The sequence below is a fragment of the Zootoca vivipara genome, chromosome 9 (assembly GCF_965207765.1).
Source record: "Zootoca vivipara chromosome 9, rZooViv2.hap1.1, whole genome shotgun sequence".
NCBI classification, from domain to species: domain Eukaryota; kingdom Metazoa; phylum Chordata; class Lepidosauria; order Squamata; family Lacertidae; genus Zootoca; species Zootoca vivipara.
This window is the reverse complement of record NC_142592.1, coordinates 18,357,387-18,376,932: the sequence shown is the minus strand read 5'-3', so window position 1 is coordinate 18,376,932 and position 19,546 is coordinate 18,357,387. Positions and strand designations below refer to the sequence as shown.

At 43.9% G+C, this 19,546-nt stretch overlaps 1 protein-coding gene across 5 annotated transcripts in view; it reads left to right on the top strand.

Moving 5' to 3' along the window:
• Positions 1 to 19,546, top strand: part of CFTR (CF transmembrane conductance regulator) — a 98,242-nt gene that overhangs the window by 29,082 nt on the left and 49,614 nt on the right. For 4 of the 5 annotated variants that reach the window (XM_088676503.1, XM_060279580.2, XM_035127373.3 and 1 more), the window contains exons 6-11: positions 1,282 to 1,445; positions 3,513 to 3,638; positions 7,302 to 7,548; positions 12,551 to 12,643; positions 14,025 to 14,207; positions 18,866 to 19,057. In XM_088676503.1, coding sequence (XP_088532629.1) covers positions 1,282 to 1,445; positions 3,513 to 3,638; positions 7,302 to 7,548; positions 12,551 to 12,643; positions 14,025 to 14,207; positions 18,866 to 19,057 — 1,005 coding nt within the window. Of the gene's footprint in view, positions 1 to 1,281; positions 1,464 to 3,512; positions 3,639 to 7,301; positions 7,549 to 12,550; positions 12,644 to 14,024; positions 14,208 to 18,865; positions 19,058 to 19,546 lie in introns of those variants that run through there. The other variant, XM_035127374.3, reaches the window with a different exon arrangement.

Below are 19,546 nucleotides of genomic sequence, written 5' to 3'. Positions count from 1 at the left end.
TAGGTGTGCTAGCACAGAGATATTACTCACACACTGCTTGGTTTGCGCCTCAACTCTTCTGGATCCAAGTGGTTCATTTATTTGTTTAAAATACTTATATTCCACCTCTCACCCCCTGCTATCTGATGTGTCTTATAAAGCAAAATACAGAGAAATATATGTGATAGCCAGTTCCCAGCCAGTTATCTTCTTTGGCATACTCTGTCATCAACATTCCTTCACACTCCGGTCCGACTAAGGGTGTGCCTGGCAATGTACCGCTGATTTACTGCTCGAACAACCACTATATGTACTTGTTTCACTGTGAATTTCGTACTTGACTAGGGGTGGATAATTATCGCTCAAGGCCATAACAGTTCTTCACTGCTATTCCCCCAAGGATGTTTGACAGACACAGTCAAAACTACTCAGGAGTGCAGTGTACCTAATTCTGCCCCCATGGGCAGAAATAATTGGATACAGGGCTAGCTCTATCATTAGACAAAGTGAGGTAAACTGCCTCGGGCACCAAAACTATGTATGCTACACAGCACGTCTTGATTCACCTAAACGAGGCTGCTGCTTCAGGTGGGGCGGAGAACACTATTGCTGTATCAGTGTTTCAGTAAGGTTTTATCGCCAGTCCAGCTGGTTTCTGTATATGGAACCGGGAGGTGCACACCATCTTGTCATTTGCCTCAGGCACCAAAATGCCTTAGGCCAGCCCTGACAGAGTATGAGTTTGAAAGGCAGAAGCCACCATTGTGCCTGGCATATTGCATAGGGTTACGGGATAGACTGCTGTTCTTTTCATGCTAAGGGAAAACAGCAACAGCATGTTAGTGTGGGTGGAGTGGCACTGTGTTTGCAAGGATAGGGTGGCGCATGGCAGTAGTGAGGTCAGGGCCACTCCAGCCAGAGCTCCCTCAACACAAAACGTAATATGTGAATGAAATTATGAATGCATTTGTTCGGAAAGAGCCAGATCAAGATAGTGTGACTTGGGAACTGTGTGGGAAGGACTCCTTACCTCTTTCTCAAAGACTGGATATGGTTCAGTACAGGGGGGATAGAGAGTAGGCCCAGATTTGGGGAAAATAAACCTGGTCCAACCTCTTGTCCTGCCTGAGGGAATCAGTTAAGTGATGGACATGAGGTTGGAGAATGGGGATGGAGACTCAGGAGAATGTGGGGAAGAACTAGGAAAAAGCCTAGAACTCTCCACCCCCCCCTTGCCTGTTTTCTTTCATGTGACTATCTTTGCAAGCTACCAGTGAGCAATGCTGTGATTTTCCTCCCCAGGGTTTAGCTTTAGCTCATTTTGTGTGGATTGCACCTTTACAAGTCTTGCTGCTGATGGGACTTCTCTGCGAGATGCTGCAGGCCTCGGCGTTTTGTGGACTTGGTTTCCTAATTCTTGTTGCCCTTTTCCAAGCCTGGCTAGGGCGAATGATGATGAAATACAGGTGACAAAGCAATTGCGGGTATTTCTTTCAAATACTAAGGGTTTTAAAAGCTTGCTAATGACAGATTCTGAATAAAACCTGTCAACAATTTGCTATTAACAGGGCTCTCATATTGTATATGTTTATACCATATATTGGATCTTACATTTGGAGGGAATATCTTTAATACTTGTAAATTGGGGAATATTCCAAAGCTAGGCATGAACATACGTCCAGTTTTTAGAGGAACCAAAGTTTTCATATGCATTAATGATTGTTAATTCATTCAGCTATTGATTTACACATTTGCATATGATCCTTCTGTCAATGAAACCAATGTTGGTTTACAACATACAATGATGTCTTAAGATATTTATTCGTTAGGTTTCTATATTGCCCTTAATCTGAAGGTCACAGGGCAGTTTACAATATAAAGGCACAAAAATATATAGCATAATAACAAATACAAGTAACACCCCAATTAGGCAAAGGCCTGGAATAAGAGGAATGTCTAGACTGGGCTATGCTTTTCAAGTCATTCAAGTAGTACGCTGTTGAGTCATTAAGCCTGATCTGTTGAAACAAGCTTGAACACCAGTGTCTTTCCACAGTCTCCTGATAACTCCAGCAAGTTCTGCTGCCATAAAGCCTTCATCTGTTGATCCAGCTAGAACAAAGAGTCGTCAAGCATCATCAGCTCTGCCAAAATCCCCAAAAAACTATCAAAAACTCCTGTCAATGAGGGCTGGATCACAGTATTAGGAATCGAGGGCAGATTTTGCACAAACCACAACTTTACCCATGATTATATTGCCTCACTTTTCTCCATAATGGCAATAATAATCTACTTATATATTGGGGGGGGGGTTACAGAGGTGCATAGATGGAATGTTGGGGGTTGCCTTTTATATGTACAGGACACACACACACACACACACACACACACGAGAGCAATAGCTGCTACAAGCAGAAACAGGTGTGAATTATTATTTTTCAAAGAACAGATGTACTCTCAGTTCTTGCTGCGAATCAACACAGGTGCTTGATCTGTGAGGTTGGGTTTATCTATATGCCAGAGAAAGTTTACTGACGCAGGTAGCTATTCTAGGGGGGAAAAGGAACAGGGAGAGAAGAGGAAAAGATGCAAATTCAAGGGCTATTATATAATGTTACATAATGAACTTGCACAGTGACCAGGTGAAATGGCCATTGCAGAATGAGACATATGGGAGGTTGGTCCTGGTGAGGGAGGGGGAGCTATGAACCTCACCCCCCCCCCCGATGCAGTCAAACTATTGGTGATGGAGACAGTTATGGAGTGGAAAAATCAAATGGCCATCTGAGCTATAGAAGCTTAGAACACCTTGTGGACTTTAAAAAGAAAAGAAATAGTATTGAATGTGAATCTGTTGAAGAGCAAAAAATTGCTCTAAAATTTGGAGAGGGTCTCCTTGTTCCTATGAAGCAATTCTGAGGTTTTTTTGGATTTATCTCACCAGTGTGGTGTAGTGGTTAAGAGCGGTAGACTTGTAATCTGGGGAACTGGGTTCGCGTCTCCGCTCCTCCACATGCAGCTGCTGGGTGACCGTGGGCTAGTCACACTTCTCTGAAGTCTCTCAGCCCCACCCACCTCACAGGGTGTCTGTTGTGTGGGAGGAGGGGAAACGAGATTGTTAGCCGCTTTGAGACTCCTTCGGGTAGTGATAAAGCGGGATATCAAATCCAAACTCCTCCTCCTCCTCCTCCTCCTCCTCCTCCTCCTCCTCCTCCTCCTCCTCCTCCTCCTCCTCTTCTTCTTCTTCTTCTTCTGGAAGCAAATGTGCCAAGTCTATCTTTTTACCTTAACTTGGAAGATAGTTATAATTTAGGTTTATTATCATGCACAAATTATAAAACCTGTAGGTCAGTAGCCATTTAATGCCCTGGTTAGTTCAAACTGGTGATGAGTTGGGTCCTTTTGGCAATTATATGCATTTCCTGAAAAACTCAGAAAATAGCTTCATTTCCGCCCAGGCTATGTCATGTTTCCAATGGTATCAAGAATATACAGATAGGTACTAAACATAACTGGGCTAATCTGTTTTACAGAGATCAGAGAGCAGGAAAGATCAATGAGAGACTTGTACTCACTGCAGAAATGATTGAGAATATACAATCAGTCAAAGCTTACTGTTGGGAGAATGCAATGGAAAACATGATTGAAAGTGTGCGCCAGTAAGTATTTGCCCCTCCAATATTGTCCATGTAATCTTTTTTCCTGTGGTTTTTTTTTTTGGTAGTTTCATTGAACAGGACATTTTTGCTCTTCCCTAAAGTTTAAATCCCCTGCAAAGGAGATAAATTATTTTAGCCCTGTTCATCCTATAATGAAATGTATTGGGCCATTTTGGGTTATGCATTTAAGCTGCCGGTCCAGCTATTGTGTTGCACATTTTACAAATTTAAATAGGAGAAATGTGATTCTTTTGGATGGCTGTGTAGCAAAGGCTTTACATCTAGAAGATAGAGCTGAGTTTATAAGGTACCGTAAATGGGGGGAAATTTAAAACAGTCATGATCTCAACCCCTATTTTTCTGCGGCTGTCAGGCTGTTTTCGAGGATTGAAACTAAAGCTCTAGAAAATATGTGATGGCCAAGGTTAACCTTTAAAATAAAAGCTTGAATTTTGGGATGCTTATCAGGGGTGGGGAACTTGTAGCCCTCCAGATATTGTTGGACTCCAGCACCCACCCACTCCAGCCAGCATGGCCAAAGGTCAGGAATGAAAGGAGCTGGAGGACCACAGTTTTAGCCATCTCTGGCCTACGTTATCTGACAGAACAGGAAAAATATTTCAAATTCCAAGAGGCATTCTAGTTTCACATTCCAACCCTGCACAAAGCTAAAACACACACACACACACACACACACACACACACACACACACACACACACTGTATCAGTCCTCGATGCCAACACCAAATGTTAAAATACTGGATAATCAGGCAACTGGATTGTTTTGTAGCTCTTTCACCTTGATCTATTGCATACGGAACTTAGGCAATTTGTTTCCTTAAATATTATATGGTTACTATGTGTTTTCCTTTAACCCCCCCCCCTATTTGATATACAGACCTGATTGTGGTACTGGGTGTGTCCCTTCTCTGTTTTAGAGGAAAACACACCAGCCTGTAGGCCTAATGCCTGGCACACTGTGTACGAGTGTTAAATATGAGTAGCAGCAGTATTCAGTATTGCAGCGTTTGAGTTAGAATTAGCAGGGGCTCCAAATGTTTAGGAACCAGAAAGAATGGTACTATGTTAGAGCCAACTCAGAGAAAGGGAGTGAAGAAAGTTCAGTGCAAGCCTAGGATCCGGTGTTCCTTGAAATTATCATTTTCAGGTACAGAATGCAAGAATATGGTAGGGAAGGAGTAAGAAGAAGCAACACTTCTACTTTCATTAATCAATCATCAGTGTAACAATCCATATTGGATGCTTTAGCTTATCTTCAAAAGATGTACCGTAATGAAAAAAGGAGAGAGTAGCTGATTGATCTTTATTAATTTCAGATTTTGCTATAGATTTGGGACACCTCGCTTGTGAAAGTGGATCTTTTTGTTTTAAGAATTTAAGAATTATTTTCTGTTAATTCCCTGGCCTATTTCATTTTGTATTTTGAGAAACTCTGTTTGACTTTCCTTTTTTTGATTCTCAAAATTATTCATCAGCATATACTTCTGCTGTTTCACCCGTTAGTAGTTTCTTTCTGAGATTTCCACCTCAGCATTCAGCATGCAGGGCCGGCGCGTCCATTTAGGCGAACTAGGCAATTGCCTAGAGCGCGTAAATGGAGGGGGCGCTGGGCAGCCTGCCCCGCAAAACCCCCATGCCACCGCTGCCCTCCCACGGCGCGCGCTCGTGCTCCTCCTGCCTATGGAGGGGACGCTGTGAGCTCTTCAGCGGCTGCAATGAGCGAGCGGTGGCGGCGGCAGCGCCCGTAGCTGAAGCCTTCAGCTATGGGTGCTGCTGCCGCCGCTCACTCACTGCCGCTGCCGCTCAGGAGCTCACAGCCTGCCCTCCATAGGCGGGAGGAGCACGAGCCAAAAGCAGTGCTCAGCGCCCTCCCCCCTATGGAGGGGATGCTGTGAGCTCCTCAGCGGCTGCAGCAAGTGTGCGGCGGCAGCGCCCGTAGCTGAAGCCTTCAGCTATGGGCGCTGCTGCTGCTGCCACCGCTCACTCGCTGCAGCCGCTGAGGAGCTCACAGCGTCCCCTCCATAGGCGGGAGGGCCCTGAGCTCTGCTTTTGGCTTGCACTCCTCCCGCTTGTGGAGGGGACGCAGCGGCGTTGTGCGTGGGCCACGACGCATGCGTCATGACGCATGTGCCGGGGTGCCAGAAGCTGATTTTGCCTAGGGCACAAAAAGCCCTAGTACCGGCCCTGTCAGCATGCCTAGATGGAAGCACATCCCACTGATTTCACGTGCTCCCCAGAACATGTGTGCCGTTTCTGACTGGGAACTGTTTATTCTGACTCTAACCATTAACATATATAGGCTGTAATCTGCATAGTGTCTCCCCCTTTTGAAATCCTATCAAAGTCATGATTTTAGCTGTAAACTAGAGACAAAGAGTTGTCCTTTCCCCACCCCAGTGTGCATTCGGTTCCAGCTGCCAGGACTCAGTTTGGTTTGCTGTCTTATTGGCCATGCAATGGATTCTACATTTCCCCAGTCTGGTTTAGTGTTGGAGATCTCTTCCATTCCCATGCCAAGCCATGTACAGGCTAGGGGCTCTCTGGGAACTGAATCCCAAATGCAGCCCTGATGATGTATGTGTTCACTGAATGATTAACCTCTTATTGCTACGGTGCTTCATTGGGGTAAAGGGTGCTCCAAAGCTCAACCCACGGCTGTCACTTTATTGCACTATTGTACAATACAGAGATTTCTGAGAGTCTGGAGTATAACAAGCTGATAAAGAGCTTCATAATTTCCAAAAGTGCTGCAGATTTTGATGAAGCAGTCTATCCAAGCATGCAGAGTTACGCAGCTGTTCCTTGTCCTTATTAACATCTGCATCAGGACTTTTTTTGCTTTTAAAAATTTCATTGTGAATGCAGTTTTCTCCTTTCCCCCACACTTTTATTCAGAATTGCATGATATTTGTGCTTCTTTGCTGACCTACCCTATAGAAGCAAACCAAGAAGATAACTAATAAAAATTCTCAGCTTATTTGGACCATAGTTAGTCTGTCGTCTCTAGGTCTAGAATCTCTTCAAAACTGCATGGCGGATGCAGTATAATCACTTGCAAGAAAAAGAAACAGAAGAACAGGGAAACGAAACAGCTTTCATCATAGTCACATTGTGTAAAGACATACCCGGATTTTTGCAGAAAATGTCACACTTGCCCTATCCACAAACTCTTTTTTCCTAGCAATTTGTTGGCAGAACACATACAAATAACATTGCTGTCATAGTTTGCTATCACCCAGATGGTTGCTATAGAAGCCTACTAGTTTTAGGGATTTCCCTTGTCTCCAAATGTACAGCTCTGATTTAACATACCTTTTCATTGAAGTGTTGACCTGTGCAAAATGTGGTCTGAATGCTTTGGATATAGGTTCAAATTCCTATCCAAATTCTTGGATGTAGGTTCAAATTCCTAAGCTCACTAGGCATTCTTGGGCCAGTCACTGTTTCACAGCTCAACCTACATCAAGGGGGTACCTTATACCGAATGATTGGTTGTTGCACTTTCGTGCCACCCTCATTCACATTCTGAGCTAAAGCCGGTTTCCAAGCATTTATTTGCAGCCCCAGCTGCTTCTGCTTTTAGGGTGGCATACCTTTCCCCAGGTATAATGACTTCCACATTTTGCTTTTCTCTTTGACAGACCTGAACTGAAGCTGACCCAAAAAGCTGCTTATGTGAGATATTTCAATAGCTCAGCATTCTTCTTCTCTGGATTTTTTGTGGTGTTCTTGGCTGTGCTTCCGTACGCACTGATCTACGGAATTAACCTCAGGAAAATATTTACCACCATCTCATTTTGCATTGTCCTTCGAATGGCAGTCACTAGGCAGTTTCCTTGGGCCGTGCAGACATGGTATGATTCTCTTGGAGCAATAAACAAAATACAGGTACAATACATAAACCCAGTTCCCTGCAGGAATAGAAGCTAACCCTTTGTAGTATATTATCTTGCTAATTTATCAGCGAAAGTACATTGCAATATTTTATTGCACTTCATTAAATGCTATTCATAGAAGCCATTTTGATGTATTTCTTCACTGTTGTTATGAGGAAAATGTTGATTGACTGAGGTCATTGCTGACTTCAGCTGCAGTTCTCCAAATGTTTGCTCAGACAGCCTGTTGAGAGTCAATGGGATTTACTTTTTTCACGTTTATAGAAGATTGCAGCCTGTATCTGATGCATGTAAAGCACATTGAGTTCAATGAGGCTTACTTCCAGGTAAGTATGTATAGGACTGCAGCATGGACCTGTTTGTTTGGGGCAAGAAAAAGTCCTCAGTATATAGTGCTACTTTGTAGGGGAAATCCCTTTCATCAAAGTGGGAAAAAACAGTCTACTGTATAGTGGTTTCAATTGGAAAGTCAAGTTAACTGCTAGACCTCTTTAGTCTTGTTGCCCCATCAGAGGTTTCCAACCTTTTTGAGTCCACGGCTCCCTTGACCCACTACATTCTTTCCATGGCACCCCTATGGGGCTCAGGAGCCCAGTTATGTCACCCCTTGTCTGCAGAGCTGGCAGCCTCTCTTCCTTTTTCAAACATTTTCCTTTGTGGGGTGTTCCCTCAGCCTCTTCTCCCCTCTCCTTGGCAGTCTTGCTGCCACCCCTGCCCTTCCAGTGGCACCATTCACCTGCAGAGCTTATAGCCAGGGCTTCTGCAATAAACAGCTGTTCAAGCCTTTGGGAGGCAGAGACGTGACAGAGCATCAGAGGAGGGAGAGAAGGAAAGAGAGATAGAAGCCAGTGTTGCCTGCGCCACCCCTGACCCCCTGGGTGCTATGACACACTGGTTGAAAACCACTGTCTTTAGGTGGTCAGGTGTATTACAGTGGAACCTCGGTTTATGAACACTTCGGTTTATGAATTTTCGGTTTATGAACGCCGCGGACCCATCTGGAACAGATTAATTCACTTTCCATTACTTTCAATGGGAAAGTTCGCTTCAGTTTATGAACGCTTCAGTTTATGAACAGACTTCCGGAAACAATTACACCCATGCTTCTGGTTAAGTACGCTTCAGGTTGAGTACTCCGCGGACCCGTCTGGAACAGATTAATCCACTTTCCATTACTTTCAATGGGAAAGTTCGCTTCAGTTTATGAACGCTTCAGTTTATGAACAGACTTCCGGAACCAATTGTGTTCATAAACCGAGGTACCACTGTACTTTCATAGAGAAGCGAAGCACACAATGGATGTTTCTAAGCCCTCATCCACTTAATTCTTTATATCTGTGGCTACATTCCTACATCCACACAAGCTACCTCAACCTTTGATGTAGAAGCAGTATCTGCTAAAGGTTCTTCAATCACTACCTCTCAAGCAGTCTTAACTCCTGACCTTATAGTTACAGGGGTGCTTGGTCTTACAGGAAAGCATAGCTATATTGTACATAGCAGAAACCTGGGGGAATGGAGAGTGCCATTGGGACGCTGTCATCTCTATAAGAAGGACAGGCAAAGTTGTACTGGAGATGGTGTCACCCTGTATGTCAAAAAGTGCCCAATAAGCTAGAAATCGCAAAAGGGTCGGACTCCTCAACAGAATCACTGAGTGGTGACACCAGATTTCCCATGGGCGTCTTACCAACCACTGTGATAACCAGATGCTGAACTAGATGATCCAGCAGGACTTTACTTATGTCCAAACCACTGGGCCTCTCTTGGGCTTCCAATCGGAAGATGAGTGGTTCGAATCCCCACAATGGAGTGAGCTCCCATTGTTCTGTCCCATCTCCTGCCAACCTTGCAGTTCAAAAGCACACCAGTGCAAGTAGATAAATAGGTACTGCTGTGGCGGGAAGGTAAACAGCATTTCCATCACGGTGTCCTGTTGCACCAGAAGCGGTTTAGACATGCTGGCCACATGACCTGGAAAGCTGTCTGTGGACAAACGCCAGCTCCCTTGGCCTGAAAGTGAGATAAGCACCACATCCCCATAGTTGCCTTTGACTGGCTGCAACCATCCAGGAGTCCTTTCTTTACCTTACCTTTTACCTTTTACTTATGTTGGCTATCTAGCCTCCAAGAACTTTCTTTTGCTTTTGAATATTCTCATCATGACAGGGACCCAGGTGGCGCTGTGGGTTTAACCACTGAGCCTAGGGCTTGCCGATCAGAAGGTTGGCGGTTTGAATCCCTGTGACGGGGTGAGCTCCCATTGCTTGGTCCCAGATCCTGCCAACCTAGCAGTTCGAAAGCACGTCAAAATGCAAGTAGATAAACAGGAACCGCTACAACGGGAAGGTAAACGGCGTTTCCATGTGCTGCTCTGGTTTGCCAGAAGTGGCTTTGTCATGCTGGCCACATGACCTGGAAGCTATACGCCGGCTCCCTCGGCCAATAATGTGAGATGAGCAAACAACCCCAGAGTCGGTCACGACTGGACCTAATGGTCAGGGGTCCCTTTACCTTTACCCTTTATTCTCATCATGATATCTGACTATTTTCCTTTTTTGCAACTATGCATTATGATGTTTATGAAAGCACATGTGGAATAAGTAAAATGTACCAAGCTGGGAAGGATAGCTCAGTTTTTCTTCATCTCGACCAGCATCAAGCCTCTTTAGCTCCCCTCCAGTGCCCATTGTCTCCTGAGTATAGTGACAGCCCGTGCATGATTGAAACATTTTCACACCCCACCCCACCACATCCATCGACAAAAATATACGGCATAACTGGATCCTGTGCATATTTACACAGAAATAAATCCTACTGTGTTCAATAGATCTTATTCCAAAGTGTGTGCACATAAGATTATAACAAAACAAAAAGCAAAAACCCCTCCTAGCTCTCATAGACAAAAAAAGGAGGTGACAGATTAGAGAGAAATGAACACACAGAAAGTCAGGGAGGTCACTGGCCCATTCTACTCATTCAAAGCATAAAGGCAGGGAGTGGGTTTGCTGCTGCCCTCCAGATGTTAGAACAAAAAATCCCAAGCAAACCAAAAAACAGTTTGCCAACCCTAATAAAATAAAAATAAATGAATGCTTGGAGAATATGCAATTTTGCATTTTAAGCTCACTTAAGGCAATATGGTGCATTATGATGGCCTTGCAAGCAGTGACACAAATGCTTAGAACCATTGGGGGGGGGGTGTTGCAACCCCAATGAGGGTTCTGGAATCCATGGCTAATGGTGCCACTTGTTTAACTTTGGGCTGGCCTATGTCCACAGTAAACGTTCCTGTCCTACATAACCTTGGCTTGCCCTGTAACCCCTGGAAATGACCATTTTCTTTGTGGTGTGACTTGCAAAAAGAGAACCAGCTGACTCATTTAACAATTATATGCTCCGACTCTGTTTTGGAAACGGTTTTTCAAACTTAAAGTGTTTTTATTTCATTAAAGGAAAACATAATTGTCGAGATCATTTTTGTTTAAATAGCCGTGCCCACGGGCATCTGAGGACAGGCATGTGACAACCAGATATTAGAAGGTGACGTCTAGATCCAGGGAAGTTCAAAATTCATTTCAGGATTAAACCAAGATAAAACGACGGGGAGAATGTGGAATGTGCAATGGCGCCATCTCTGTGCACACACATTACATTCTAAGCATTTACAGGCTGAAACAACTAATTTGAAAGACTTTATTACTGCAAAAATGTGTTGAATAGTTAATACCCAACTGCTATTAATTGTGCTACACATATGCTCAAATATGTTGTTGAGAGGATACAAACATGAACCTTAAGGCTGATTACAAGCATGCAGGGAGCCATGTGGGTGCACCTTCATGGGTTTGCAGTAACCTCTAGGTTAGATTACTGCAACATGTTATACATGGGGCTGCCTCTGAGGATGGTTTGGAAACTTCAGCTGGTGTAGAATTCAGCGGCCAGGTTGCTCACTGGGCCAAGGCAGTTTGAGCATAGAACACCAATTAGTTTCTGGGCCCAATTCAAAGTGCTTTTGCATTGCCTTTGTGTTGCCCCTTTGCATGAGTAATACATGACAGGGCCTCTTTCTATATGCAGGACTGAGCTAGGTAAAGGTAAAGGGACCCCTGACCATTAGGTCCAGTCGTGACCGACTCTGGGGTTGCGCGCTCATCTCGCATTATTGGCCGAGGGAGCCGGCGTATAGCTTCCAGGTCATGTGGCCAGCATGACAAAGCCGCTTCTGGCAAACCAGAGCAGCACATGGAAACGCCGTTTACCTTCCCGCTGTAGCGGTTCCTATTTATCTACTTGCATTTTGACGTGCTTTCAAACTGCTAGGTTGGCAGGAGCTGGGACCAAGCAACGGGAGCTCACCCCGTCACAGGGATTCGAACCGCCGACCTTCTGATCAGCAAGCCCTAGGCTCAGTGGTTTAACCACAGTGCCACCTGGGTCCTACATTAGTAAATAACATTAGTAAATAAACAATGATTTGAATGCGCTATAAACATGCAGCACCAGATGGCGGCAGAGAGCAGGAAATTTTAAAATGTGATTTTCCATAGAGATTTTTTCCTTTTGTTAAAACGATCTAATTTCTGACTTATTTATGGTGTTATTTCCCTGTGTTTAGATCTACCCGCAGTTATACTCAAGTGCAATAAGGTTAAATTCTGATTGGTGGTCTTTAAGTTGATAGGTGGAGAGGGGGAGATAGCGTTAAGGAACCAAAAACAAAGGGTGACATAGCCGGTTCATATGTGCAGTTAAGATGATCTTGCATAAGATGATCTTGCCATCTCACTTGCATATGTTGGGAATCTCCATCTGAAGATGACTATTCACTGGCATGGACAGACTTTGCCCACTAACAACCGCCTTCTTTTTAGTTAAAAGTAATTCGTGCCGGAACAAGAGAATGTTTTAAAAGGCATGTTTTATGGTTAGAATTTAGCATGTTGTATTATATGTATCTGTGCTTGACAAACTTTAAATTAAATTCACAGGATTTCTTGCAAAAAGAAGAATACAAAACTCTGGAATATAATTTAACAACCACAGGGCTTGAGCTGGATAAAGTAACAGCCTTCTGGGATGAGGTAAATCTGAAATTTTGATCATTTTTGCCAAGTTCTTAGAGTTTCTTTTAAAAGGATTGCCCCTTATTAGATTAACTGTTTAATGTGCCTTTAATAATAACTACAAGGCAAGCTGATGTTCAGCAGGTGAAGACTTCCCGTTATTCTATGTCCGTGCTGTGTAAAGCTTCACCTGATGAATTTCTGCATCAGATATAGTTTTTGAAGGGACAGGTGCCCAGCCAGAAACAGCCATGGCAAACCTAATGCATTACTTAGTTCAATATGAATGCATGAAAGCTTACTGAGGGCGGGGGGAAGTTGCAAGAATTCCAGGATATGTTAGCTTGTGGTGTTCTGTGCAAAAACAAAACAAACAAAAATCCTTAAGATAATTTGGTGTCTTATTTAATTTTTGTCCCACCATTCCTCCAAGAAACTCAAGGTGGCATATGTGGTTCCTTCCCCCTTGAGATCCCACCCTTTATCCTCACAACAATCTTGTCAAGGGGGTTAGGTTGAGAAATAGCTACTGGCCCAACTAAGACCACCCAGGGAGCTGAATTGCCATGTAAGGAGCACTCTCAACACTACACCATACAACTAACATGGTATATAAATATTGACTGGTGTTGCAATATAGGTGCATCTTCTAATACATGCCAGTGTCTCATTACATAGGCAGATGGTGGGAAAAAGGGAAGAGAAGTTGCCTCCTCATCTTTCCCTTTATCCAAGCTTTCCAAGAAAAACACTCATTTTTCTAGACTCCACCCTGATAACCCCAATAATGGACTATAATAACAATTTAAAAAAAGTTTGATTCACCTTTGCAGACCAATTTGAGGGACTGGGGCGGGTTTTGATATAGAGTATGAAATTGCTTGATTAATATCAGAACACATATCTGGCTAACTGTGGATATTCAAAACATCTACACCAAGGTTAGCTGTCAACATCAAGTTAAGCCAGATTTTCTTCTAACTCAGAATCCATTTCCAGTTATGATTTCCAGATGATATGGGAAATCTGGTAAACCTTAACCATAGTTGGCAACCATGTTGCGATATTGCTTAAATGCAGGTGATGTGACAGGGTGGGAATTCAATGCAAGGAAGAAGAGGAGTTTGTCTTGGGGTAGGTGGGTGTGTTTGTACGAGGAGCATAAAGAAGCTGCTTGATGAATATACAATAAATATACTACAGTTTTTAAAATTAAGGTCCATCTCAAAATGTCAGCATTCAAAATAGCAAACATCAGAACATACGGAATTATTTTTATGCAATAATAACGCAGACACATAATATGAACGTGTTTTCTTCAGAGAACTCATTTATGCATGCACAGAGACCTCCTTGTTGCTGCTCTATAATTTTGAGCGTTCGCTTTTCCTCTTTGCAGGGATCTGGGGAGTTCTTTGCAAAAGCACAGCAGGAAAATGGCAACAGGAAAATATCCACTGCTAGTGATGGTCTCTTCTTCAGCAACTTCCAACTTCATTTTACTCCTGTCCTTAAGGACATCAACTTCCGAATTGAAAAGGGAGAGATGCTGGCTGTTGCGGGGTCTACCGGAGCAGGAAAGGTACTGATGGCAGACTGCTGAAGTATTTGCATGTCAAGGCCCCCAAGCCACCCCCAGGAGAATAAAGACACAAAGACACAGATTTTAGGTTAATGTTAATGGGCAAAATTTAGGCCACAACTTTATTGGTTCCAGAATGTGAGCGGTATTGGCTTAGGCATTGGCAACAGCAGGCTATATCTGACTCCTGCCCACCTTCCAGGAAGTCTGGTAAGGGTAAACTACCAGTAGGAGGAGCCCCGCCGATGCGGATTGACTTGAGCATCCCCCGGGTTCCTGCTGGGGTTGTGGCATGGCCCTAGCTCCTCCCCAGGCTTTGGACAAGATCCACACCCCCGGATTCCTTTAACGGAATACCCTTCATCATGGAGGGGCAGGTGATGGCCACACCTCCCCTCCCACACGCATTGCTATTCCAGTGCCTAACCGCCAAACCTTACAAAGTTGTGATGGTTGCTACGAGGTAGGCGAAAACCAAGTGGCTGGTGCCAATTTGCCAAATGGAAAAAGTCCTACCAGGCCCCTCAACAGCGACCAACCGAAGTCCATAGCAAGGCCAGTGACGCAACCTGGAAAAGGGTGGGAGGGCAGGAGATCCGTGGTGCCAGGCTGAAAGGGAAGCCTCAGAGTCATGCCACGGCTTAAATCAGCCCTGGCCATGCCCCCAAACGACCTGATTGGCAGCCTGGTAACCTGACGTGGCCAGGGTCTCCCCCAGCGTGACAGGGGACGCTGTCCTACCCCCATGCTGTGGCGGGAGTCTAGGTCACCTGACCGCGACCCTTCCCCACCTGGAAGTGGAGCCATTTTTTAATTTAAAAACCCCCACTGTAATTCAGCAAAACGTTTGTAAATTCTGTGATTTTAAATTCTGTGTTCTTTTTAACGGCAGAAAGATAGGCTGGAAGTAGACACGATGGCAGACACATGCTTGCTTCTGATTGTAGCACATATGTCTCCTTCCTCTCCCTTTGTTACTGTCTAAGCTCATGGCATAACATCCAAGCTCCACAGGTGGGAGCTAAGGGAAAAGGTGGGGAACTTCTGCTGTAACACCATTAAATTACACATGTTATATTACTAGATGTTTAGCCGAAGAGAAGAGGAGGAACTACACTGCATGGCGTGGAGTTTGTTATTTGTTCTTCAGATTTATATACAGTCATACCTCGGGTTGCGAACGTGATCTGTGCGGAAGGCACGTTCGAACCCGCAGCATTTGCAGTCTGAAACGCCGCGACTGCGCATACACGTGATGTCATTTTGTGTTTCTGCGCATGTGTGAGCGCCGAAACCCAGAAGTAACCCATTCCGGTACTTCTGGGTTCGGCACAGTCCGCAACCCGAAAACACGCAACCCGCAGCATTCGTAACCCGAGGTATGACTGTATGAACATGAAGCTTCCTTGCATGGCATCTGACCATTTGTACATTTAGCCCCACACAATCTACTCTCATTGATAGCTGCTTTGCAAGGTCTCTGGCAGAGGTCTGCCCCAGTGCTTTCATCTAATATCCTTTTAACTGGAGATGCCAAGGATCTAAGCCAGGAAATTCAGCAAAAGCCATGTGCCTTACTGCTGATCTATGTTCACTTTATACTTTTAAAGAGCCACAATCCAAATATTAAAATCACCAGTGCATTCATAGCATCAATAATTCCTCACTGGATTTCTATGCAACGTTTACATCTTTTCACATGCACAATTCTATGAGTATATATGTATGCTTTACATTTTAGAAACCTGGGCAGTGGAATGTGCAGTGTTTTTTTCTGGGGGTACACATTTTGTGAACATTGGTACTTTTCTCCATTTACTGTATTTATTTTTCCCAATTTGAACTATAAAATGGTGATTTTCTTGAGTCAAAATGCGAGTACTCCTAAACATTTTTTTTAAAGAAAGAAAGCACTGGGAATGTGAAATGTAAATTTGCCCCTCATCAACAATGTGCTTTTGGGCAATGATGTTTTAAAGAAACAAAAGCCACATGTTTGTCGTTCCCTCAAAAACAAAAATTAATGGAATGTGAAACTGAAACTTTCTCATCTCTCAAGGTTAACCTATGCCCACTGGTAGCCCTCTAGCAGACCCAGATTTTGGAATGTTATTGTAGCATCAGGGCCAAAGGTTCCAATTTATATATGATAAATATAATGAAGGATGATCAGATACAAAGGAGGACTGGGCTCTTGCACCGTTAACTGTTGTATAGAAAAAGCTATTCAGCTATACCTACACAATATTTAAAAGGGCAGGAGGCATTTTTAAACTTTAAAGGGTTTTTTTTTTGCTATTGCATTTGGCTATCCTAGCACCAGCTCTGACTGCAGTTATTCTCAATAACTATGATAACTCGAGTCACAGCTTAGCCGCAGTTCCTAAGACAGTGGTTCTCAAACTTTTTTTCTCTCACTTTCAGAATAAAATTTGAGAACCGCTGTCCTAAGTTCTCAAGTTCTGTCACAGGAAGCTCACCTCTGTTAGAGATGCAGAAGTTAAAAAATAAAGTTGTATGACTGTTTTACTAACTAAAGGCATTATGTGAAAAGTAGATCCTCTTTAGAAATTAGCTTCCACAGCATTCAAAGAAAAAAAAATGAAGGGAATGCATGGAGGCTAATTTCTGAAAGCGGTTTGCATTTAGAGTAGCTTTGATAACACGTACAATCTGATATTTCCTCATATTTCTCACCACTTTGATGTTCACTAAGTGCCACAAGGTTACTAATAGCTACTAATTAACTCAGAAACCATGGCAAGTGTATTCTGAAGTTGCAATCAATAGCTTCCTGAAGGGCTTTCAAGCAAGAATGAATCACTAGCTGTGCTCTTGTCCTGTTTTACAGAGAAGTATTGCTGGAAATGTCACACCAAGCCAAATCATTAATAGGATCAATCAAAAAGTTACACAGATTAATTATGCTTTTTCAAGGTTGCACAAATAGCCATATCTCTGGGTTTATGATTAATTTACACCTAATGCTTTGCCTGACTCGTCAGAGATTCAAAGAGGCACTGAGGTTTACTCTGCAAATGTGGAAGATGTCTATGATCGACAGGCTATTTTCTGAGCTGAATTTAGTTATTCAGCTTGCAAGGATGATTTTCATCCTTTCGCATTTTGAATTGTATTGGAATGAATCTGCCAAGCCATGCACATAAGACCCCATCCTTACGAATTTATTGATATAATAATAATAATAATAATAATAATAATAATAATAATAATTTATTTATACCCCACCCTTCTGGCCAGGTTTCCCCAGCCACTCTGGGCGGCTTCCAACAGAAACATTAAAATACACTAATTTGTTAAACATTAAAAGCCTCCCTAAACAGGGCTGCCTTCAGATGTCTGCTAAAAATCTGGTAGCTGTTTTCCTTTTTGACATCTGATGGGAGGGCGTTCCACAGGGCAGGCGCCACCACCGAGAATGCCCTCTGCCTGGTTCCCTGCAACTTGGCTTCTCGCAATGAGGGAACCACCAGAAGGCCCTCGGAGCTGGACCTCAGTGTCCGGGCAGAACGATGGGGGTGGAGACGCTCCTTCAAGTATACGGGACCAAGGCCGTTTAGGGCTTTAAAGGTCAGCACCAACACTTTGAACTGTGCTCGGAAACGTACTGGAAGCCAATGTAGATCTTTCAAGACCGGTGTTATGTGGTCTTGGCGGCCGCTCCCAGTCACCAGTCTAGCTGCCGCATTCTGGATTAGTTGTAGTTTCCGGGTCACCTTCAAAGGTAGCCCCACGTAGAGCGCATTGCAGTAGTCCAAGCGGGAGATAACCAGAGCATGCACCACTCTGGCGAGACAATCTGCAGGCAGGTAGGGTCTCAGCCTGCGTACCAGGTGGAGCTGATAGACAGCTGCCCTGGACACAGAATTGACCTGTGCCTCCATGGACAGCTGTGAGTCCAGAATGACTCCCAGGCTGCACACCTGGTCCTTCAGGGGTGCAGTTACCCCATTCAGGACCAGGGAGTCCTCCACACCTGCCCGCCTCCTGTCCCCCACAAACAGTACTTCTGTCTTGTCAGGATTCAACCTCAATCTGTTAGCCGCCATCCATCCTCCAACTGCCTCCAGGCACTCACACAAGACCTTCACTGCCTTCACTGGTTCTGATTTGAAAGAGAGGTAGAGCTGGGTATCGTCCGCATACTGAAGAACACCCAGCCCAAACCCCCTGATGATCTCTCCCAGCGGCTGCATGTAGATGTTTAAAAGCATGGGGGAGAGGACAGAACCCTGAGGCACCCCACAAGTGAGAGCCCAGGGGTCCGAACACTCATCCCCCACCACCACTTTCTGAACACGGCCCAGTAGGAAGGAGCGGAACCACTGTATGACAGTGCCCCCAGCTCCCAACCCCTCTAGGCGGTCCAGAAGGATGTTATGGTCGATGGTGTCGAAAGCAGCTGAGAGATCCAGCAGAACCAGGAAACAGCTGTCACCTTTGTCCCTAGCCCGCTGGAGATCATCAACCAGTGCGACCAAGGCAGTTTCAGTCCCATGATGAGGCCTGAATCCCGACTGGAAGGGATCCAATATTGTTCGAAGTTGCAAACTTAGAATAGTCATGGCTACTAGATCTTGTTGTACACACCTCTTTATTAAGGAATGAATGTTAATTATTATAAATCTCAATAACAGACTTCTCTCCTGATGATGATCATGGGAGAGCTGGAGCCTTTGGAAGGTAAAATTAAACACAGTGGAAGGATTTCCTTTTGCCCTCAAGTATCGTGGATCATGCCTGGAACAATTAAAGAAAACATCATCTTTGGAGTTTCCTATGATGAATTCCGATACAAGAGTGTCATCAAAGCCTGTCAGTTAGAAGAGGTCAGTCTTTAATATTTTCTTCTTGCTTGCAGAAAATGATTGTGGTTAAGAGCTGCAGGGGTACATATAGCTAGTGGCAGCACTGTATAAGAAGTGCTGAATAAGATGTTTAAAATTCAAAGAAGCACTTATAATTTATCAGTACTGTATTTTCCTCATTCAGCACAAGGTTATATAAACCCTACTGCTTTAATTTCTCTGCTCAAGGTACAGGCCTCTTCTGCTTAGATCTCATTGCACGGCCTTGACTGGTGAATGATTTAAAATGTGTCCAAATTGTAAACCAACCTGTATTTATAATTAGAATGAAAATTTCAAAACAACACTGGGCTTACAATTTAGTTAAGGTCAATATGGGCATCAAATGCATATATATATATATATATATATATATATATATAGAGAGAGAGAGAGAGAGAGAGAGAGAGAGAGAGAATATATAGTTGTTGTCACATCTAGTCAAAGTATGATAAAATAAATGAGACTGGG